General features: G+C 34.5%; 1 protein-coding gene across 1 annotated transcript in view; it reads left to right on the forward strand.

Annotated features, from left to right (window-relative positions):
- Positions 1–22711, forward strand: part of XIRP2 (xin actin binding repeat containing 2) — a 311886-nt gene that overhangs the window by 213541 nt on the left and 75634 nt on the right. Inside the window, 1 exon segment of the mRNA XM_078070938.1 lies at positions 165–318. Coding sequence (XP_077927064.1) covers positions 165–318 — 154 coding nt within the window.

A 22711-nucleotide genomic window follows, 5' to 3' on the forward strand; every position in this document is an offset into this window, starting at 1 on the left:
TGCAATTCTTGGCTAAGTTATCAAAATTTTACCCAAAGCATATTGGAAACATCAGTCATGGGAACCCCCCTCCTCTCTCATTCCTGCCTTCTAACCCCCCTGAAAATCATATCTGTTTCCCATTGATAGCTTTTAATGCACATCCCTTTAATGTCTTCTAACAGGAAGTGGAAAGTGAGAGAAGTTTACGTTCACCAACATTTAAGAGTCACCCTGGGACCCAGTCTGATGATTCTGTGAATGATTCAGACAAGAAAGGCGAGGAAACATCTTTTGACAAGATGTCACCTGAAAGTGGTCACGGCCACATCTTTGAAGGTTAGCATAATATTTTGATGTGATTTCTTGGGATCATGTATTGTACAACATGAGTGGTTAATAAGAAAATATTGAAGATTTTGTTTTAAAAATTAAGAAGAAAAAATGAGAGAATATAGCTCAAGAAACACAATTTAGGAAAAATAGAGGTATATTTAAATACTTCTATCTATATTATATTTACTTTAATTTTTAAAACTAAATAAAGTGTATTTTAATTGATTATAAACTAGCACAATAAGCCTTTTCAGTATTAGGCTTTTTGAACAGTTATTTGACTAACATCTAACTGTTCCTTTTGTGAAAAGAAAAGAGACATATTTGTCTCTCTGTCTGTGGGATAATAAAAGGATAAAATATAAGTAACTTTCAATGGCAAAATTAAAAAAATTAAAAATGCCTTCAGCATCTCTTTTTTCAGACAATTAAACTAGATATGCTTAATGAATTTGGAATAAAAATTGACATGAGAGTGTCATAATTTAGGAGAAAACCTCATAAATTTGATTAATGTTTTACAAATGTCATTAAAAAGTTAATAGCTCATATGTTAGAAATTGCACTATTAATAAAATTTTCAACTATGACAGAAGTGAAGTATAAATAATTAATTGGAAAATACAGATATCATTTATCATTTCTGATTAGTCACATTTTGTTGTTTTTTTTTTTTTTTTTCATTTTAGCCAAGTAATGCATATTATAGTATTTCTGATGTTTGTGAAAGGTCATAATTAGTACAACTTTTAGGATATGAAGTTGCGAGTCAACATGAGAAGTGTGGAATATAGGAAGCAGTTCACAATTTGGGAAAGCCAATAATGCTCTGCTTTAAAACTTTGCTATTCAAAGTGTCATCTGTGAATCAGAGTATCAACATCACCTAGAGGCATATTAGAAATGCAGAACTTTGGGCCCCATACCAGTCCTATCAAACCAGAATCTACATTTTAACAGAATCCTCAGATAATTCATGTGCACATTAAAGTTTGAGAAACATTATGCACTTCTGGATAATTTACATATGGTTCAGCCCATTCTGATTCCAATTGATTGAGTATTGTAATTTGGAGTGGGAGGTGGGTGTGGGAAGAATAAAAGGGAGTTTGCTAATGATGAACTGGATGGACATGGATTTCTAAATACAGGTAATTTGGGATCTCAATTTCTAGTTTTCATTTTCAGTTAATTTTTGTATACCCAATTGATATCCTCATATGCTTAGTATCAGTCTTAAGAAATTTACTCCACATATTTAAGGCTTGTGATTCAACTTTACGAGCACTTGGCAGAATGCAATAGAATCAGATTAGCAGAGGCCAAAAAAGGGAAGCTTTAAGAATGATTTATGTTCAGATGATGCTGGCCTGTGGAGATCTTAGCATAGGGAGGCAAAGATGAGGTTGGCAAACTGGCCAGTAATACAGGAGATAAACACCTTCACTCATCCTGCCTCACTTCTCTCTGTTTTCTTAGGTTCCCATGCAAAGATTTTCAAAAGCCTCTTTATTTTACACACCTAAAAAAGGTATTCTGGACGGCAACCATTATTGAGTGTCAAGATATGACTTAAATTTAAGAGTGACCTCAGGTTTAAATTTCCAGGTATAATGAAACTATCAAGAGCTAAACTGAAAAACACAGGGTGGGAAAACGGCACTAGGGATGATCATAGCAGCTAACTTTTATTTTATCTGTACAATGCACAAGAACTGTAATTTCTATGTGTCACTACTGGTAAAAGAAAGAAACTCCTTCATTATGGGATCCTTTTAACTCTTCCATGGTGCCCAAAATTTCTATCTTAGGTGGGACAAGTATGAGCCCTTCTAATACTTATAGTTAGCTTTGACAGGCTTTGTATGAGCTTGACAAAACCTACACAGCTAAAAAGTACATTGATGTTACTATTCTGCTGCAAAGAGAATTTATTCCAATAATATAAACATGTGTGTCTGAATAAAATGTGGTAACAAAGATGTCAGAGTGTAGGATTATATGAGTAACTGTGATGGCTCACATACTAAACATCTTAAGTAGCCTCAAGAGTTTCATACTTGAAGGCAATATTTATTTATAGCTCTTTCATAAACAGTAGAATCTTGGAAAGAAACTTCAATAGATCATCACAATGTAGCTACCTAATGACCTGCATTCTTAGAATTTAGTAAAATCAATGCAAATTGATCAAAGGATGCATCTCAGGACTCAGGAATAGCAATGGCTGTTGGATTAGTCCCCGCCCCTTATCCTCAACTGCAGGTCCTGGGTGGCTGCACAGAAAGGCACTGGGATCCCCCCAGATTTCCTTCTATGCTTGATGATCCATCCACTCCCAGGTTGTGTTTAATTGCTTTCACGACCCTTTATTAGGTTTGCTCCACTTTCCTTACCGATATACTTGTGTTGAATAAATCGTAGTGCTTCATGTGCATGTTGGTTCATCCCATTCACATTATCTTTGGGATGTACTCTAATTGGTAGCTGTTCCAATGATTTTAGGAAGACTTGGCTCATTTGAAATTAAATGTCAAGCATGACAAATCCATAATTTGACAAATCTGGGTGATGTAATAGATACAATAGAAAAAAACAAATTCGTATAAATGGTTTGATTAACTGTACTGCAATGATATAAAATCTTATCTGTGAAATTTCTTTTAGACATTTTAAAGCCAGTAAGTTGGAGAGTGGATAATGGGAGTCTTAGATACTGATTTACATGGTTTGATCTACTTCGGTTTGATCTACCTGTATGTAGAGTAAAAAATTTATTTTTTCTGCAGAAAAATTCTGGATCAAAGGGTGCTTCAAATAGCACAGATGATTGGGTAATGTCCATCAAGTTTAAATGTTTTAATATGACAATTACCTGCTTTTCACTTTTAATCCCTAAACCATAATTTGAATATTAGTCTTCTAAGTCATCAACATGTAAAGTGCTAACAGATAAAATATACATTCAAAGTCCTTCTTTCAAGGCTTTTGTGATAAACCTTAGAAATTACCTGCTGTATTTTTCTTTTTATTCTGCTCCATTAAAGCAGATTCATTCTTTATCCTTACAATGGCCATTCATCTTCTCTGATAGATTTTACAAATCGAACTGAGGGTTCTGTTTTTTCTTTTTTTAATTTTCTACTACTCTTTAAGTGGTGGGATCCTTTCCGTTATCGGTGTTTCTGAAAGACTGGTGTATGAGCAATGTATGTATTTGTGTGTGAGTTATTGTTGTTTATCTTATTTTTTCATTGAAAATCATTTTAGAAACACTTTAGAGAAATGCTTTCTATATTATAAAAGTGCTCCATATGTCTGCTGTCCAATGTGCTAACCACTAGCCACTACCACACTGGTGGCTATAAAGCACTTAAAAAATCGCTAGTGCGACCAAGCAATTTGTTCATCTTACTGAATCCTAATTAATTTAATGTAATAGTCACTGTTTTGGACAGCCCAGTCTTAGCAGATGTCATTTCTCCAAAGAATTTGTCCTCCCTTTTCATTGGAAAGGATTCAGATGCTAGTTGTTCATTTTAAGTTATCCTTTCTCTGCAAATTTACCTTAATTAAAATGTATATGGATAAGTGTAAAGATAATCCATGTTTGTAAAATAAATCAGTAGCAATAATCCACATATTAAAAAGATTGCCTTCAAGAGCTAGTGACGGTCTCCTCTCTGTAGTATTTCCTAGTGATAAAATAAAAAACCATTTCACCTGGGTTCCCTTTTCAGCATACTGAAAAATAATGCTTTTATCGTTGGAACAGAAATATCTACTGTGAGGCTATGCATTTCTCTGTAACATCTTGTCTAGGGCTTAATTTTCTTGGGAATATGAATCCTCTCAGGTCAGGAAGCAAACCATTTTCTAAATACCTAAAGTCAACGAAGTTAAATGCAGTAAGAGGATAATTTAAAATTAACAGAACTATTCCTTTAATAAAAAAGGGCTTCATTTGGAAACATAAATAAATCAGACATTTAGTCACAGAGCAGCTCCAGTGAAGGCCATCAGCACCATTTGTTCTGCTCTGACTGATTTGTTCTGTCCAATGAGACTCAGCCAACAGGTTTTAGACCTAGTCTCTGGACAAACACCGTGGTGGACCCAAGTCTCCCAACACAGGCTCCATATCTTCTTTGATGCCCCAGACAATCTCCTATAAAACAGCCGTGTTATTTTAATTCATATAGGAGACTTTTCATTAGTAAAAATGTTGTCAGTGAAGCACGATTTAAAATAATACTGAGAGTGGTGCCTGGGTGGCTCAGTCAGTTGAGCATCTGCCTTCAGCTCAGGTTGTGATCTTGGGGTCCGGGGATCAAGCCCCACATTGGGCTCCCTGCTCAGCGGGGAGTCTGTTTCTCCCTCATGATCTGCCCCTCCCCCTGCTTGTGCTCGCTCTCTCTCTCTCAAATAAATAAATAAAATCTTTAAATAAAATAAAATAAAATAATCCTGAGATAATGCCCTTTACAAAATGAAGAACCCTTTTGTTATATCATAAGTATTTGGTATGTTTCATCTGTTTACTCAGATGGATTTTTTCCCCCCTCTCTTTCTTAAAGTGGGTTTTACCTGCAGTTTTTCAATGACTCCCTCATGTTCCTTTCAGTTGCCTTTATAGTCAGTGAGTCAAAACAAATTCCAGAGTTAAATCATGGGCTCTACTGGAAGGGGCAGCTGGGAGTTTGCTATTCTGAGGAAATTGTAATGAAAGGTCTATTCATGAGGTCTTTCACATGGAGGCTATAAATCATCACCTTGGAATGCTGGAAAATTTCCATTGATTAATAATCAAAATCCCAGGACCTCATTTTGAGCTTGTGTATGGTCATACTTAATTTTAAAACATGATGCCATCAAAGAAAGAGAACAACAAATATAAATATCCCTCTTGAAACTAATTCATTCATTTTACCTCCTTGCAACTGGAAAGAACTGTTATTTCTAAATATTCTCATTATAGAGTCAGAATGTATATCTATCCCTAAAGAACATTTTTGATGTGGTATTTTCATTTGTCCATTTATTCATTCACTCTGTAAATATTTATTGAGTGCCTAAATTTGCCAGGTACTAGTCTATGTGCTTGGGTACATCAGTGAATAAAACACACACACACACACACACACACACACACACACAGAAAAGTTCTGCTTTTGTGTGACCTGTATTATAATAGGCAGAAACACACCGTTAACAATAAAAATAATGAAGAAATAAATTACACACCAGAAGGTAATAAGTTCTATAGAAAATACAGACTGTGATAGAGGGGATGAGGCATGGTGGAGGTTTGCATTTTTTGTTAGAATGGTCATGATCAGCCACAACAAAAAGGTGACATTTAAGCTAAGACTTGAAAAAAATATTTTGCCCTTTCTTTCATTCTTAAAAGCATAAAAAGTTATATTTTGATGATATTCAGGAAGATTTGGGGCAGAATCCTCCCTGGGTAATATTCTTCCCCATCGTTGGAGCAACTATTCTGCTAGTTTCTATGCAGTTACTTAAAGCAGAGGGAAGATACACATCAATAGAACCCTTATACCTAACCACTGTCGCCAGTACAAAGTGTATGGAACTACTCCTCCCTTTGTTCCTCAATTTGTGTCTTGCACATTTGGGGTATTTTTTTCTCTATTGTGGTCTCCAGAGGACAGATCCAGACAGGAGGCAAGGAGTACAGGCAGAATCACAGGGCTGGCTGAAGAGGTGGAGTCCATACATGGGAGCCAAACAAGGAACTGGTTATTCTAGGGAAAGGGACTTGAGAATTACCTAATAGGTTTGAAATTAGAATGTTAGCACAAAGGTGAAACACAAGAACCCCACATCTTAAACTGAGTTTATGATTCAATGTGTTTATCCAGGTTGGCACAGCTCATATGACCACCCGTGTTCCAAAATAAAGGCAACGTTAGAGGTTCACGAATGCAGTAGGTCCATACTGGACAAATTTGGTGACAGGTGTTGGTGATGCAATCCTAGTTGGGTTTAAGGACAAAAAACCCTGTCACTAAGGATTAGCACATGACTAAGAGAATGCATTGGGGCAATGATTTTGAATGAAAGGAAAGAAGGAAAGAAGAAAGGAAGAGAGAGGGAGAGGAGAGGACAGGGAGGGAGGACGAGAAAGAGACACAGAGAGAATGAAACAGGAAAGGAGGGAAAAAAGTGAGAGGAGAATGGAAAAAACAATAAAGCAGTTCTATGAAGCTTTTGAGAAGTAGCTAGAGTCCAGTTATTAAAGAACTGTTTTGTTTTTGTTTGTTTTTTGGTTTTTTGGGGGGGTTTTTTGGTGTCAGAAACAAACACAGAAAGGAAGCAGTAGCAATATCCATAAATTCAGCAAACATTTACTGAGAAGGAAGGGTGAAAATTCCAGGTAGATCTAGCAAAATCATGAAGGAGCATTGAAAGTAAGGAATCTGGGAGGAAATAGGGATGCTTTCATATGTTTGATGCTTAGCAATTCAATAAATGCCTTTCTATCCCATGAGGTAGGGCAAGAGAAAGTTCTAGATTCTAAGCTGAGAGTAAAACAGTTCAGGTTAATTACACTCAGCTGCCAGATTAAGAAGGATGCCAGTTTTAAATGAAAAGGGAACACTTGACTTTTGTGCTTTCAGAGTTGATTAAAATGTTCATTGACATGTTTTAAAAATGTTTACAAAATTGAAGGAGTCGAGTATTTGGCTATTTTTCACCATGATAGAAAACTAACATTCTAGGGCCAATCCTAAACTCTAGACATCCCCAGATATGGGAAGAGGACAAAAAGCCACCAAGAGTATTCAGTAATTAACAATTTTTTTAAATTCATTTTTCAAGGTTTATGAAATTTGTAATGTAATTGTATTTTCAGATTTTGAGCCAAATACTCTGATTAAAAATGTGGGTTTTCTCTGTACAATTTTTATGGATATTTAATATTAGAAATACCTTATTTACTTGAAATCAAAATTAATTATAAATACTTAACTTATGGTCATAACTTCTTATTCCTGGTTAATGCAGCTTCACATGCCCTTTAAAATATGTAGTGTCCGTGATGAATTATAAGAATAACAACCTATTAATAATAAATGTGAAACACAAAAAATAATAGCACATGAAATTTTCTCTTTGTGAAGAGCTACATGATTCTATATTTGACTCTTTTTCCACATCTATAAATATGGGGATGGGGCTAAAATAATGTTCTATAAATAAATTCTGCATGTCACATTTAGGATTCTTTATTTGCAACATCAAACTGATGAAATAGTATATGAGGCCTCAATTAGAAGAGTACACAAAGTCCTAACCAGGGGGTCTCAGAAATTCTTAGAAAATACCGTAAACTTTGTATTGCCTAAGACAAAGAACCAGTTGTTCCATTTGTTAAAAAAAAAAAAAAAAAAAAATCCTTACTTGCCAAACTCATTCTCTTTAATAGTTTATTTGGTCTAATATTTCAGCACTTAAAATTCTAGATAGTTCCAGATTTATTAGGGGATATGTAATCATTCTCTAGTGACTTGGTAGGACCATTGCTTTTCATAAACATCAGGGAAGAATTTGATACGCCACCTTCAAACCTATTTTATACCATCAAGTCACAATACTTTTGACTCGTTGCTTGAATACCTTCATCTTCCATTCCTAAGGCTGACATACTGCACTATGGGAGATGGTGTCAGAACAGGTAGTCCATTAGTTTTATTTATGTTACAGACAGGAAACTATTAAGGAATTTTAATATTAATTTAAAATGGATCCAGTTTGGTAAATGACTAGTAGAAGCAAAATATAAATCCTCTCTGGAGGAATGTAGCTTCAGCTGGGGCCTCAATAAAATCCCGAAGATAAAGTTCCAGTGAACATGAGCTCACAATCAAAACTCACAATATAGACAAGAAACAAGGCTACGTAAGAGCCAACAAGTATAATAAATTAGGACTACCTATATAGTCATCAGGTATGAATTAAAGATTCCAGAAGGGGAACTCTGTATCCTATGGCATTTAGTTTGTAAAACATTTAGCATTCAAGTTAGTTGAAAATGGATAGACTAGCAGTGAAATAGTACTTAGATAATTGTCAAAATAAATAAATAAATAAAAATATCCTGTGTTTCTTCATACACAAAATCTCTTCCAGATGTTTTAAAGTGTCAAACATAAAACTCAAAACTCTAACAAATATTAGAAAAATTGTAGTTTATATTTATTAAGCTTTCAGACGGGAAAAGGAATTCATAAGAAACACTAAGAAACCAGAAAGAAAATATGAGATTGATATCACAAAAATAGTTAAACTTCTGTTCTATGAACAATATATTAACTAAAAACTAGAAAAAAAGAAAGAAAATACTGTAGCACATATAAGCAACAAAACTTAATGTCCAGGATATATAGGAAGCATATACCAAAGAAGACACAAGGAAATTCAAAATTGGAGCAAAGTATGTGAACCAAAGCAAAACTATAAATGGAGAAGCATATTAAATTGTGAAAAGCATTACAAATAATTGAGAAAATAAAATTAATGTAACAGTTAAGCATAATATTTTTCATCAAAATGAAAGAAAAGTTGTGTAACAATTTGCATTATACAAATATATACTTATATATCATACAGATATATGAAGAAATAGACCCTGTCATGTTGTTGGGGGTAGTACAGAAATGGTATGACCTCTTGGAGAGACAATTTAATAGTGTTAAATAAAATTCAAAATGTCAACCAAAAAAATCCCATGTCAACTTTTATCTATTTATGTAAAAGAAACACTAGGCATGAGTACAACCAGCAATGATGGAGGATATTTATTGCCGTATTGATTTTGTAAGAGAAAAGTTGGATACAATTTATATGCCTATTAATAAGGGAATGATTAAATAAATTGTGGTTCATTCATATCACAAAATATTACACAGAATTGATAAAAATGGGATAGTTTGGTTGATACTGACATAGAAAACTTTCTAAGATGTATCATTAGGTTGTGGTGCTGTTAAATGCTTTACAGCAAGAAAGCATTGTTCATGTATTACTAACATAAATTTTAAAATAGAAAAATCTCTAAGAGTGTGACAACTTTCTAAGTTAAGATATTAAAATTTCTGTAGTACTATGATACTAAAAATTTTATAGCCTACATACCTGTGTGCTTAAGAACTGCAAAAAGCTGTAAAAAAGTTAAGTTTAAATTTTGTAATGGCAACATAAACAGAAACTATCATATTAAAATATGGTCACTTAGGCAGTGAAACTGCCCTTTTGTTGTTTGATTGCACATATTTTTAGATACCACTGTTTCAATTTCTGTTCAGTTTTGTGGAAGATTATTAGAGATTTGCAATTTTAAAATAGTAGTGAATAAAGTATTTTAGGAGACATAAAATCATATAACTTGAAATAAAATTTGTTTTTAAGCACAGTTCAATTTATGACATTGCATTATCTGAAGAACAAAATCTAGATTCTTTTACTGGTTTGTAAAGGAGTGAATTCAACTCTTATTCATTTATGACTAAACAATTTGTGTGGGTCCCAATGGCTATAGGACTTTGTCAAGTTTTTTGTGTTCAACTGGCTCTTAATAAACAATTCAGATATCTTATGTGATATTGGAAGTTGCTGATGGCATAAAGAAGGCTCTCATTAAATATATCAATAGTTTGAATTTCTACTGTGACCAAGCCAGAGCATAGGACAAGAAATAATAGGAACTGAATTCTGGGACAGAAAGAGTTTAACAAAATAAAATATATCACAAAAAAACAGATTGCCCCGGGAGCATAGACATCTACATTTTAAGGGAGCATGTAAACACCAATTATGGGTCAGGCATGGGCACTGACAATGCAGGGATGCATAAAACATCCTCTTTAAACTCTCAAGTCTTATGATCTGGCCCAGAGGTTCTCAACTCACCCTCCTAGCATGATTATTAAAATTCAGATTTCTCTGTGCAACTTATAGTTTAAAGCAAAATGTAGCTTACTCTCATCGATTTTGACTCTCTGAATATCAGTGCATTTTTATAAACTTCCCAAGTGATTTCTTGCACTCTGGTCTAGTCTGGTAAACTATTATCTTGGATTTTTGTTTGCTAAGGGAAATAGCACTGAATTATCATCTGTACCAAGATCTAGCCTGTGTTTGGAGAGAGGCTGGAGTTGGGCTGGAGTGGGATCAAAGTTTCAAGGTTTGGGTACAGGTCAGTCAACATGGAAATAACTAACAATATAAGGCACATAAACACAGAAAAGTACTGTAAAAATTCAAATTAACAAAGAATTTCTTTAGACAGAAATAAGGAAAACTATTTTCAATAAGTCCTGGGATCTTCCCTCTCTCTCCATTGTAGTCATTTGAGGAAGTTTTATGGTGGAATTGTTTGCATCAGTGAAGCATGTTGCAACATCTGGGTGGAATTAATTCACTTAACACTAAATGGTTGAGTATCTCTTTAGCCTAGACTCAGAAGACACAAATACAAGTTAAGATTATAATTTTGTTCTTAAGGAGCTCCTCTTTTGGAGAAGAGGGACAAGTACACAAAAATACTGAGGTAAATACTAATAGACCTTTAAAATCACTATTCATTTATTCAAGCAGCAAATTCATGGAATGACCCTGGGAACCAGGCACCTGCTATATATACCATGGTGAACGAAAACATGTTTCCTGCCCAAGTGGGACTTCCATTCTGGTGGAGAAGGTAGACAATAAATACATAATCCCATATAAAATAGGCAGTTACGAACTGTGGGAGTAAAGGAAGAAAACTGGGTGTGCTGAGTGGCTATGAGATTATTAGGGACAAGGGAACCATTTAAACATAATTTTTAAAATTCAATTTCTAACTAGATTTCAATAGAATTAGCTCTTGAATCTGGCAAGATATTTTCTGAATTGTTTATGTACTAGTAGGCTGTCAGATGATTGTAGAAGTGGTGTCAATTCTCTTCTCCTGTTGTCGTATCTGTAAATCAATTTACAGGAATTCCTGAAGTAAGCTCCTGCGCCTGATACTTCTTCCTGTGATAGGAATGTTCCAACCATCTGTTTTCATTTCATTCATCTCAAGCTTACTTATTTTGGCCCTGGTATTATTGCTTATTTTTTTTATACTCTTCATTATTCACTTATAATTGTTTACTTCCTCACAACAATAGATTTGATATGTCTTCTATGCCCAGCATATCCGGGACTTGAAGAGCAAGAAGACAAGTCAAATTGTCATTAATCAGAACTGGAAAGACAGTATAATAGAAACCTCAGCTCTAGACATGTGAATAGCTATTTCAATAAGAGACATGAGTCTGTGGAAAATAGTTCACCTCCTTGATGTCCCCCTATATAATCACTTTGAGAAGTCCAGGATTCTACAGAATAGAAAATGCCGGATGGCTTAAAGGGAAGTGATAAAATGATCCCAGGATGTCTCCTTCTGATGTTCCCTCAAATGCAACCCCTCCTTCAAATGCACAGTCATCCTCTACATATATCTATGTGATGATTCTGACATGTTCTACACTGTGTTATGATTTATTTGTCTGTGTTATTCACAATTACGTATCAGTATGTGCCCTGTGTGGAGTATATCTTCAAAATACTTATTGAATGAATACATTACTTAATTTTGAAATACTGAGCTGAACACAGTCATTGAACACAGCTGTAATTTGTGAGCATATGAGAGTATGTTCTTTCCTATACAGACTCATGTGATAAAATTGTTGAAAATATACTTTGGCGATAGGCAAGCCCAAGCTAAATCCTGTATTTGGCACGTAAAAATTGCGCAATCTAAGAAAGTTACTTCACTACTCTTGGCTTCATTTTTCTACTTTCTAAGATAATAAAGTTAAAAATAGTATCTCTTGGACATGTTGTGGATATTACCTGGAATATTACATGAAAAGTATGCAGCATAGCACTCAAAATGGCATTATTTTTAATAGAAATTTAAAACAGAGATTTTGTTGGCCAGCTAGGGCAAATGCATTCTATAAAACCTCCATAAGATATATTTATAATCAGAGGGAACTATTTGAAAGCATCTCTGTAAGATGTTTGTTTCCAAGTTCTTTGAATCAATAGACAACCATAAGTTCATCAAGTGCAAAGCAAGTTGTACTTACCTACTCAGTGCCTCGCAGACAGGCAAGGAATGTTGTTTGTGTTAATACGTGATTTCCCAGTTTGGGGCAAGGTGATCAGCTATGGATTGTGCTTCTAATACATCAACTTAAATGATGAGCTCTGAAAAAACTTTGTGTCAAATATAGCTGCCAATATCCACGTTTTTATGACCTGTCAATAGAGTATTATTGTTTAAATGACTGAGGCTTGAAGAGGAAAAGAAACTGACCTGTCAACCTAAAATGATAATTGAAGCAAAACATGACCAGCTGTTTTGTTAGTCAATAAAAATAGATGAGGAAACAGTGCTCAGTTAAAGCTTCAAAGACAATGACACTGGCTGTTCTGGATTTCCCTCTTCCATGCCCCAATGAATTTTTGTTTAGAGTTTTATTTCTTCTTGCTTATTTTTTTCAATCCACAGTCTAAAATGCTCATGCTAAGCCATTCTTACACATTCTCCCAATTCCCAATATAAACAAATCAAATGTTACTTAGACATGTTTAGGTGCTTTATTTACAATAACAAAATGCACTGAGTGCAATGAAGGATGCAAACAAATATTCTTTTTTTTTTTTTTAAGATTTTATTTATTTATTTGACAGAGAGAGACACAGTGAGAGAGGGAACGCAAGCAGGGGTAGTGGGAGAAGGAGAAGCAGGCCTCCCGTGGAGCAGGAGGCCCGATGCAGGGCTCGATCCCAGGACCCTGGGATCATGACCTGAGCCGAAGGCAGACGCTTAATGACTGAGCCATCCAGGAGCCCCCAAACAAATATCCTTAATAGACACACAAAGCAGTTTATGACATTCTTGAAAAAAGTGGTCAATTCATGAGAAAGCCCAATGTTTCTAGTTGTGTATTGCTAAATCTGTCCCTCAAAAACTCTCAACTGTCATTCATTCATTCATTCATTCATTCACTTATCTATTTATTATATATTTCATAAGACAAATATATGCTTCAGGTGTGTTTTTGACTTAATTCATTATTCTTGCTTGGGATAGCATTAGATCCTAATACATTCACTGGGATGTTGTTAAATCACAAAGTCAATATCTACTTTATACAGATGTTCTTAATTTAGGTGAAGCAAAAGGAAAATGTCTACACATGTATTACACTGTATAAATACACACATATAATGGCTCAGAGGTTTTCCTTTAGTCTCCTTTCTTTTCAGAAACACCACACACACACACACACACACACACACACACACACAGGAAGTCCACTAAAAATAAGTAAATAATTTTTATTACTTTGAGAAAAAGTGTTTGGAATCCAGAATCCTTGCCTTCCTTTCCTCCCTACAATCAATGCCCCTTGTGAAATGTTACTAATTCTACACTCTTAGAGAAAAAAACAAAAACAATGAAATTCCTTGACAAAGCTGCTGGAGATTATTAAGAAAAAAATGTTGCAATAGGGGGAACAAACGGTATATATATACAAGCCTATGTACTGATGCAAGAAGGAAAAATTGTACAGCTTCCTCTGGGCCATAGTGACATATTTTAGCTTGGTATCTGTCTAGGCTTTTTGGTGAAAATATTGTAGGAGAGACTATTGAGAGTGTAAAACAGTTTATGAATGTAATTTCTCTTCTCCCTAAAAATAAAGGGCAACAAATGTGAAGTTATTTATCCACTTAGTAAATGCTTTAAACAGTATTCAAGTTATGCCATAATATAAACAGTTTGCCATCAGAACCTATCATTTGCACTTAAAGATAACGAAAGAAGAATTGTAGTCAATTATATGTGTCTTATCAGGTTATCAAGAGTGAATAACCTTACAAAATGCACCTGAAAATAGCTAATTAATAACAATAAAAAATTTTTTAAAAAAAGAAAATAGCTAATTAAGCAGTGCACCAAAGTTTTAGGCTTTTTGATTACATAGTTTGCTCCATATTTTCTATCTTTGTTTATAACAACAAATGTTTGAGGCAAGATTCCAGAAGATTTTGGGATACAGTTGAAGAATATTAGGTATTTTTTATGATATAATATTTACCTTTTGTAAAGTTGAAAGCACTTGATTTATTTATGTGACATTTTTGAAATTCAGTTCAAATAGACCTAATAAACATGAAATGGAGTAATAGAGATGTATTTATACATCTGTTCATCAAACCAACATTTAGTGAGCACCCATAGTGTACCAATCCCTGTAAAAGACAGTGGGTACCCAGGAGTGGCAAGAGAGAAATGGGCCCACCCTCAGAGACGTTACTCAGTAGTAATAATAGCTTACATTTCTATTGTGCTTTCACAATATGTAAAGTATTTTTAGAAACATTTGTGTTATCTACTCCTATCCTTTAAGATAGGTGTTATTCTTTTCTTTCTTTCTTTCTTTCTTTCTTTCTTTCTTTCTTTCTTTCTTTCTTTCTTTTTCTTTCTTTCTTTCTTTTTCTTTCTTTCTTTCTTTCTTCCTTTCTTTCTTCCTTCCTTCCTTCCTTTCTTTCTTTCTTTCTTTCTTTCTTTCTTTCTTTCTTTCTTTCTTTCTTTCTTTCTTTCTTTTTTTTCTTTCTTTCACAGAGAGAGAGACAGCGAGAGAGGGAACACAAGCAGGGGGAGTAGGAGAGGGAGAAGCAGGCTTCCCACCTAGCAGGGAGCTGGATGCGGAGCTCTACCCAGGACCCTGAGATCATGACCTGAGCCGAAGGCAGACGCTTACCGACTGAGCCACCCAGGTGCCCCAGTGTTTTTATTTCTAGCATATAAGTGAGATTATTGAAACTTGGACATTTTAAGACTGGGAGGTTTGGAGATAACCACAAATACATATACAGGATATTTAACCACAAAAATAGCCATTTATACTTTATAGCATTTAATGTTTTTTTTTTTTTCCAGTAAGAATTCAATGAGGAGACAAGAGACATATAGTCATTCAGAAAGGGAAAGTTTAAAGAATCATTAACTATAACAGGAGATAGGAGTAACAGGGGATTGGGTACAAAGGGCTAAATAGAACTCTAAGGAATATACACAAAGCAGATATAGGGAACAGCCGTGACCTCTAGGGGAACACCAAGCACCCAAGAAGGAACCAAATATAGAAATGGACCCCTGTCCTTAAGTCTGGGATTCAGACCTCACTGGAGAGGGCACTCCTGTGGCCCACTGGATGGCAGACAAATTCCCTGAGGGGCTACACTAGAAAACTGACTGGGAAATCACCTTCTCAGGTGCTGAGAGAGGTCCCGTTGAGAGGAGCCGTGTGGGCTGCCACAGAGCCCTGCAGGAGCCTCCCGGGGGAGAGGATGTGCAGAAACCAAGAACAGTTTCTCCTCTAGGATCCCTCCAGGGTCCTCCACTGATGAAATTTGCCATCTTGCCAGCTGGCAGGGGAGAAATGTTCCAGTATCCCAAGCAGAGCCACAGAGGGTAGATCCGCAGCTTAGAGGAATAGAATGATAAACAGCACACTGGTACAGCAAGAATATTTAGATGAATTATATCACATTGTTTATTTGTTACAACTGCACTATGGAGATACCTATTTTATTCTTATATCATGGGTGAAGTCATTTAAAAATATATTTTATGTAATTACTTCTAAAAGATAAAGAATTTTTATATTAAATGTTTTGCCCATTATTATAAAGAGTAAAACTTATAACCTGGCAATTGAAAGCATTGAATTTGGTACCAGACTGTCTGGACCTAATTTCTGACCATTGGACTTCAGGACAGTATGTCGGGAAAAATATCTAACCCCCCTGTATCTCTGTTTCTTCATTCAAAAATAAACAAAAACAACCAACAAACAAAAAGGGGGAATTTTTTTCATATATTTCTTATGAATATGTTGGAGGATGTTTGAAATGTGTTGGAATTTAATTGGCATATACATAATGCTCATTTGTAGACAAGTGTTGTTATTATCATATATCATTGAGTTACTTCTTCCATTAAAAAATCAAATATCTACGATAAAGAATAAAAATCTACAAGCATCCTGGAAAGAAAATCAGTCATATACAAAGAAACAAATTTAAGCTGCCCAGAGTATTTCTCCAACCTGTAAAATGCTAGAAAATAGTAGAATGACATGTGCAAGTTTGGGGGAAAGAAGATTATTAAATAATGCTATAAACAATCTAGTTGTTTCTTATGTACATAGACAACAGAAAAATAAGACATAAAAATCTCTGGCCATGAAAAGTTCATCTACTTATAAACACATATTGTCTGATGGCAAATGACAGCATATTTCTTATTTGAAAAAATTTAAAGGGGGTTTGTTTTGTTCTTGTTATAAATAGAGTATGTGATTTTCTATTAAGAGATAGAGGAAATTTAAACAAAATAAAAAATGATTGATATTCCTATTTAGTGAGAAACAGGTGTATTTCCACCTAGTTTTTTTTCCCTCTATGTATGTATGTGCATGTGAGCATATAGAAATATTCACTTAAAAAAAATGGTGTCCTACTAAATGTGTTGTGGTATTCTACATTCTACTAGATGTGTGGTGGTATTTGATTGTGCTTCTACTAGTTTTTAAAATATATAGTCTTGTTATCTGTGAATAATGATAATTGTACTTCTTCCATTTTCATTATTATGTCTCATCTTTCTTTTTCTTGTCCTATTATACTGGCAGGACCTTCCAGTATGATGCCAAAATAAAGGGGCAAGAGGAGACATCTTTGACTTCTTTTTTTTTTAAGTAAACTCTACACCCAGTGTAGGGGTTGAACTCATGACCCCGCCATCAAGAGTCACATGCTCTACCAACTGAGCCAGCCAGGTGCCCCCATCTCATTCTTAATAAAGACAAAGCATCCACTGTTTATCATTAAGTGTGCTATTAGCTATAGGATTTTCTGCACATGCTGCTTGTGAAGTTTAAAGTTTCCTTTATTCTTAGTTGAAAGTTTTTAGTCATGAATGGGTATTGAATATTTTCAAGTATGTTTCTTCAGTTATTTTTTTTTTAAGATTTTATTTATTTATTTGACAGAGAGAGACAGCGAGAGAGGGAACACAAGTGGGGGGGAGTGGGAGAGGGAGAAGCAGGCTTCCCGCTGAGCAGGGAGCCCGATGTGGGACTCGATCCCAGGACCCTGGGATTATGACCTGAGCCCAAGGCAGATGCTTAACCTACTGAGCCACCCAGGCGCCCCTGTTTCTTCAGTTATTGAAATGATAAATAACCTTAAAATTTTTTAATATTTAATTATGGTGAATGACTTTTATCAGTTTGGTGATAGAAATGGATTTGCATCATTCTTCATAAAAACTAAAAGCAAGTGTGGACCACTGGGTATATAATTTTCCCATTTGTATAAAAATGAAAACTGTGGCTTTATATATAGACATATATGTATACATGCGTTTTATGCACACATAAACACATATGTGTGCTTTTATATACAGAGAACATTTCAGGATACATGAAAAATTTAACAGCAGTCTGTTTTGCATATGAAAAAGCTTTGTGTGTCCAGGCTAGGAGAAAGTTTTTATTTTATGCATACTCTTACGCTGTGTGAAATGTTGACTATATATAACTTTGAAAAAAAAAAGTGCTTCTATTTCTTATTGTTATTTATTGCATTTACACGTAAGTATTTTATTAGCTTGGAATATGTTTTAAAGTATAAGGTGAGCCTTTGAAATAATTTTTCCCCCAATTATTTAGTTGAGTTTCCAAACTCTGGGAAATAACTTTCATTTTTTTACATTTACTAAGCACTGTTGTTTAATTCAGAATGATTATTTTTATTCCACTAAAAGGAATGTTGAATCAATGCTAATTTCACTGCATTTGAATTAATGTAGCTTTGTAAATTGTAATTTTTGTTAGAGTTAGTATGCCATATTGGTTTATCAAGTTTTTTTGCCTCATTTTTTTTTTCTTTTTGTATTTATTCTTCTGATGAAATTTAAAATTTGGTCAATATCTTAAGGTGCTTACCCTGACTACTCAAAGTGTTTACTTTTCCTTTTCGTATCACCAATTTCTTCTTCATAAACTTATCCCACTTTATATATATTTCTATATTTACTTGGGCCCATGAATAAGAAACTTTCTTATGGGCCCAAATGTGATCTTATTAACACTGTATCTAGCACAGAACTTGACATACAGGTGCTCCATAAATATTTGATGACTTATTCACTCAGTGAATGAATGTATGAATGTCTAAGTTCATCAAACTCCAAAAAAGTTCAACTCAATTTTATTTCCCTTGCTTTTCTTCACTTTCAACATTTACAGAATCTATTTTAATTTGTGATTAGAACCCTGAATTATTACATTATTAAGATAATATGAGATAAGATAAATGTCATGAATATCTAAAATATATTCTTTTCCATGTATATATACATTTTTTAAAGATTTTTTTTGCATTTACATTCAGTTTTGTAACTGCATTTATAGTATTTGTTTGGTTTTAATTCAAATAATAAGCATTATTATACAATAAATTTTCTATTCTTCTATTTTTAATTTGGAATCATCGTTTGCATTCAGATGCAAAAGGCTCCTCCCCGGTGAGGGTATATTAATCATTTTCTTTATCTAAGAATTTTTTATATTTTGAAAAATATGCTTCTAATCCCTCATACATAAATAACAGAATCTTATCTATAAAGAGAATTCTTCACTCAAATTTATGTCTATCATGAAAACAAACAAAAGTAAAACACCTTATACACAATATTCTACTTTATCACAGTATAGAGTTTCTTGGTGAAGAACTTTGAGACCAGCTTATCTTTTTTATTATTTGTTATTTTTTTATCTTTAAAATTCAGAAATGTATAAGGGCATATCCAGGTGTCTTGATGCACCCTTTGGTTTTGTCCTCTCAGATCCTTCTTCGGCTTGAAAACTTTTTCTTTTCTTTTAAGTTTAATTGTATATGTCCTTGCTCTTTTTCCCTTTCTTCCTTTGAAACAGTTATGTTCCTTTGATCATATCTCTGTCCTTCATATCCATCATTATTTAGGTCATCATTTTCATCTTTTGATTTTGTTCCTACATTATGGAAAAATTTCTGAGGTCTTTCCCCACTCCATTGATTGAATTTTTTTTTTCGTAAGTGCTTTTTACTATCTCAAATTCTATTTTAACTTTTTTCTTAAATTTTGCATTTTCTTGCAACCTATTTTAGCCTTCATTTTTTCCATTCTTTCATTTCATCCTATTCTCTCCTGAATAACACCTGTTAACAGTTTTGTAGAAGCTTCTCTTCCTGAATCTTTTTGAGCACATCAAGAATATAACATGTTCATTTTTCAGCTATTTCAAAAAATTAACTAATTTTTTTTTTAAGATTTTATTTATTTATTTGACAGAGAGAGACACAGCGAGAGAGGAAACATAAGCAGGGAGAGTGGGAGAGGGAGAAGCAGGCGCCCCGCGGAGCAGGGAGCCCGATGCGGGGCTTGATCCCAGGACCCTGGGATCATGACCTGAGCCGAAGGCAGACGCTTAACGACTGAGCCACCCAGGCGCCCCCAAAAATTAACTAATTTTAAAAGCTATGTTATTGGTTTGCCTCATCAAGTCAGTGACCCTTACCATCCTCCAGCAGTGCCTCTTTATGATATCTTGACTTACTTACTTTATTTGCATTGTGTTGAGATTGATTCAAGTGTGGCATTTCTTTCAGATAGGGCAGGCAATTTTTTTTTTATTCTACCATCACTGAACACTTGGCTCTTATAATTTCTCCCCCTTTCTTTTTTACTTTTTTTTCTGAACTATATCTAAAGTCTTTAATTTTTGGTCCTATCCAAATTTGCTGAGTAGAGCTTGAAACTTCTACCCCATACATTACAAGATTAACTTAGGTTGTCGGATACAACGTGTAAACTATCTTTTGTATGGTACAAAGCATACAGAATTATACAGAGTTCACCATGTGTCTCCAAAATGCTTCCTTAAGAACCTAAGGGTCCACTTCATCTTCTCCCTTCTGTTGAGAGATGTGGTGCATGGCTAAATACATACTGAGAGGGGCAGGAGTGGAGATGAGTTAGGACTATAGCTTGGGTTGGTCCAAAAGTTATCTCACATGGTACTGAGGGAGGACCTCATAGTTTGGTCATAGTAACATGAGTCAAAATCTTTTTCTGTTATTTGGGAAAGCTATGTGTCCCCTTCTGATTCAGAGGGTTCTCTATGCAATGCGTCATCCAAAAGAGATTCATGTTTGTTCTTAGTGATAACCACTGTTGGAAATTCTGCAAAAACTTCAGCATATTTTCTCCTCCTCCCCTTTCTCCTCTTCTTGTCTTCCTCATTTTCTTCTTTGTGTTCATCTTCTCTCTTACACAAACATAAAAACATACAAATTCTCTCTCATTATTAGCAATTCATGCTATTTTATGCTGCTTTTTCCTACTTATTTTCTTACTCTTATTTTAATTAAAATTTAAGAAAAAGTCTATTAGGAGTGTCTAATACTTTGTCAATTTTTTAACCAGGTAGTTCCCTAATTATAACTTCTCTCCCTTTTTTTCCTCTGAATCAAATTTCATAGATTCTCTGGAGTTCTTTAATTCACTCTAGTCTCTGTTATAAGGGACGGGTTTAATCCAGATTATATTTAAAAGATAGGAGTTATCCACACACTGAACTACCTTGGAAAGAACTTTTTCCTTTTTTCTTTTTTATGCTGGAAGCCAGATCACTAGAAATCTTCCTGCACATGGACACCAATGGTGAGTCAAGAGGGTCCACATTTGGCTAATTGTCGGGTGATTCCACATCCCTGTTTTCTCTGGACTATCCCAGATTGTGCTGTTGTGCTAGCATGATTATTAATAGTGCTCCTTTCACTCTCAAAAGCACCCTGGTTTGCATGACAAATCATATGATCACCCTACATAAGACTATGAGATATGATCTAAATATGAGTCTATATCCCTGAAGGCCTCATTCCTGTGTCCTTAATATCATGACATAGTTTTAATAGAATTACACTTGAACAGGTGAAAATTACAGTTAATTAAATTCAACTACAATTCAGTTACTAATACCCTAATTCTGTTTTCATGACAACTGAATGGGTCATGCCACCAAGAGTGTCCAAAGCAGATTGCTCAACCCTAACTAGTGGGCTTAGATAATAATGTAGAATTTGAGTATTTATATATTCAATTTCTTTAATTCTAAACATTCTAGAATTTTTGTCCTTCAAAAAATCTTAGATTGACCCCATTGGTGCAGAGATTACATCTCAGATGACTGAAGTTTCGTTGTCCCAACTTTAAAGCTCTCGCTCGTCCATTCATCTTGTCTCTGGAGTGTCCGCTCATCATTCACTTTGTTACCATGCCAGACAAAGGCCTTGCCAGAGCCCATCTATTGTAGACCTACCCTATGCCAAACCACAGTATTCATTAATCTGTAAAAGAGGTGATCCCTCTCAAAGTATATCATCCAGCATACATAATAGTGGTTGGATGGAACTTTTTTAGATTAAGGTCAGGATAAATAATATACCTCAAATAATCCAAACATTTGGAAGCAACAGAATTGAGTCCAGTCCCCACTTTTTTTAATTATGAACTTTTATCTTTGGAAGAGTTTAACTTCACTCATCCTCAATTTCCTTATATGAAATGGGGATAACACCAACCTCTTGGGGTTGCTGTGACCATAAGAGAAAACAAATGTAAATCACCTACTTAAATCCCTGGCAGAATTCTTTTATAAAGTATAGATATTATGGTTAAGGGAAAATTAAAGGGAAAAGAAATATTCACTAGCTTTTCTTGGAAAGCTTTAATATTAATGAACTAGAAAAGAAACTGAACTAAATGAATTCCTAGATGATGTCTATATTTTATGTCAAGGACAATAGGCTTTCAGCCACAAATGGTAGTACCAGCAAAAGTAGAAAAGGGAACAAATTCAAGATGACTGATGACCTAGTAAAGAAGCACATAGAATTTCGAAATCCCTTAACCAGATACATCTTATTTCAGGTTACCAAGAACGCATACAAATGCAGACACATGAGTAGACCTAAACTCATATGTGAGTTTCCCCTCAGAGGGAGGTCTTTAGGAGTAGTCTGACTTTATATATGTTATTGGCTCTGTTCCATTCAATATCCTTTATCACAGACTTAGGTAAGACATACATTGCAACCTGTGAAGAGAACAACTACACTGGATGGCAGAAGCAAGCTGTAATGAGGGAGTGGCACTATTGCCCTTCACTTAGGCATAAACTAAACAAATATAAGAAGCTGTAGATGT

Source organism: Halichoerus grypus, chromosome 4 (assembly GCF_964656455.1).
Source record: "Halichoerus grypus chromosome 4, mHalGry1.hap1.1, whole genome shotgun sequence".
NCBI classification, from domain to species: domain Eukaryota; kingdom Metazoa; phylum Chordata; class Mammalia; order Carnivora; family Phocidae; genus Halichoerus; species Halichoerus grypus.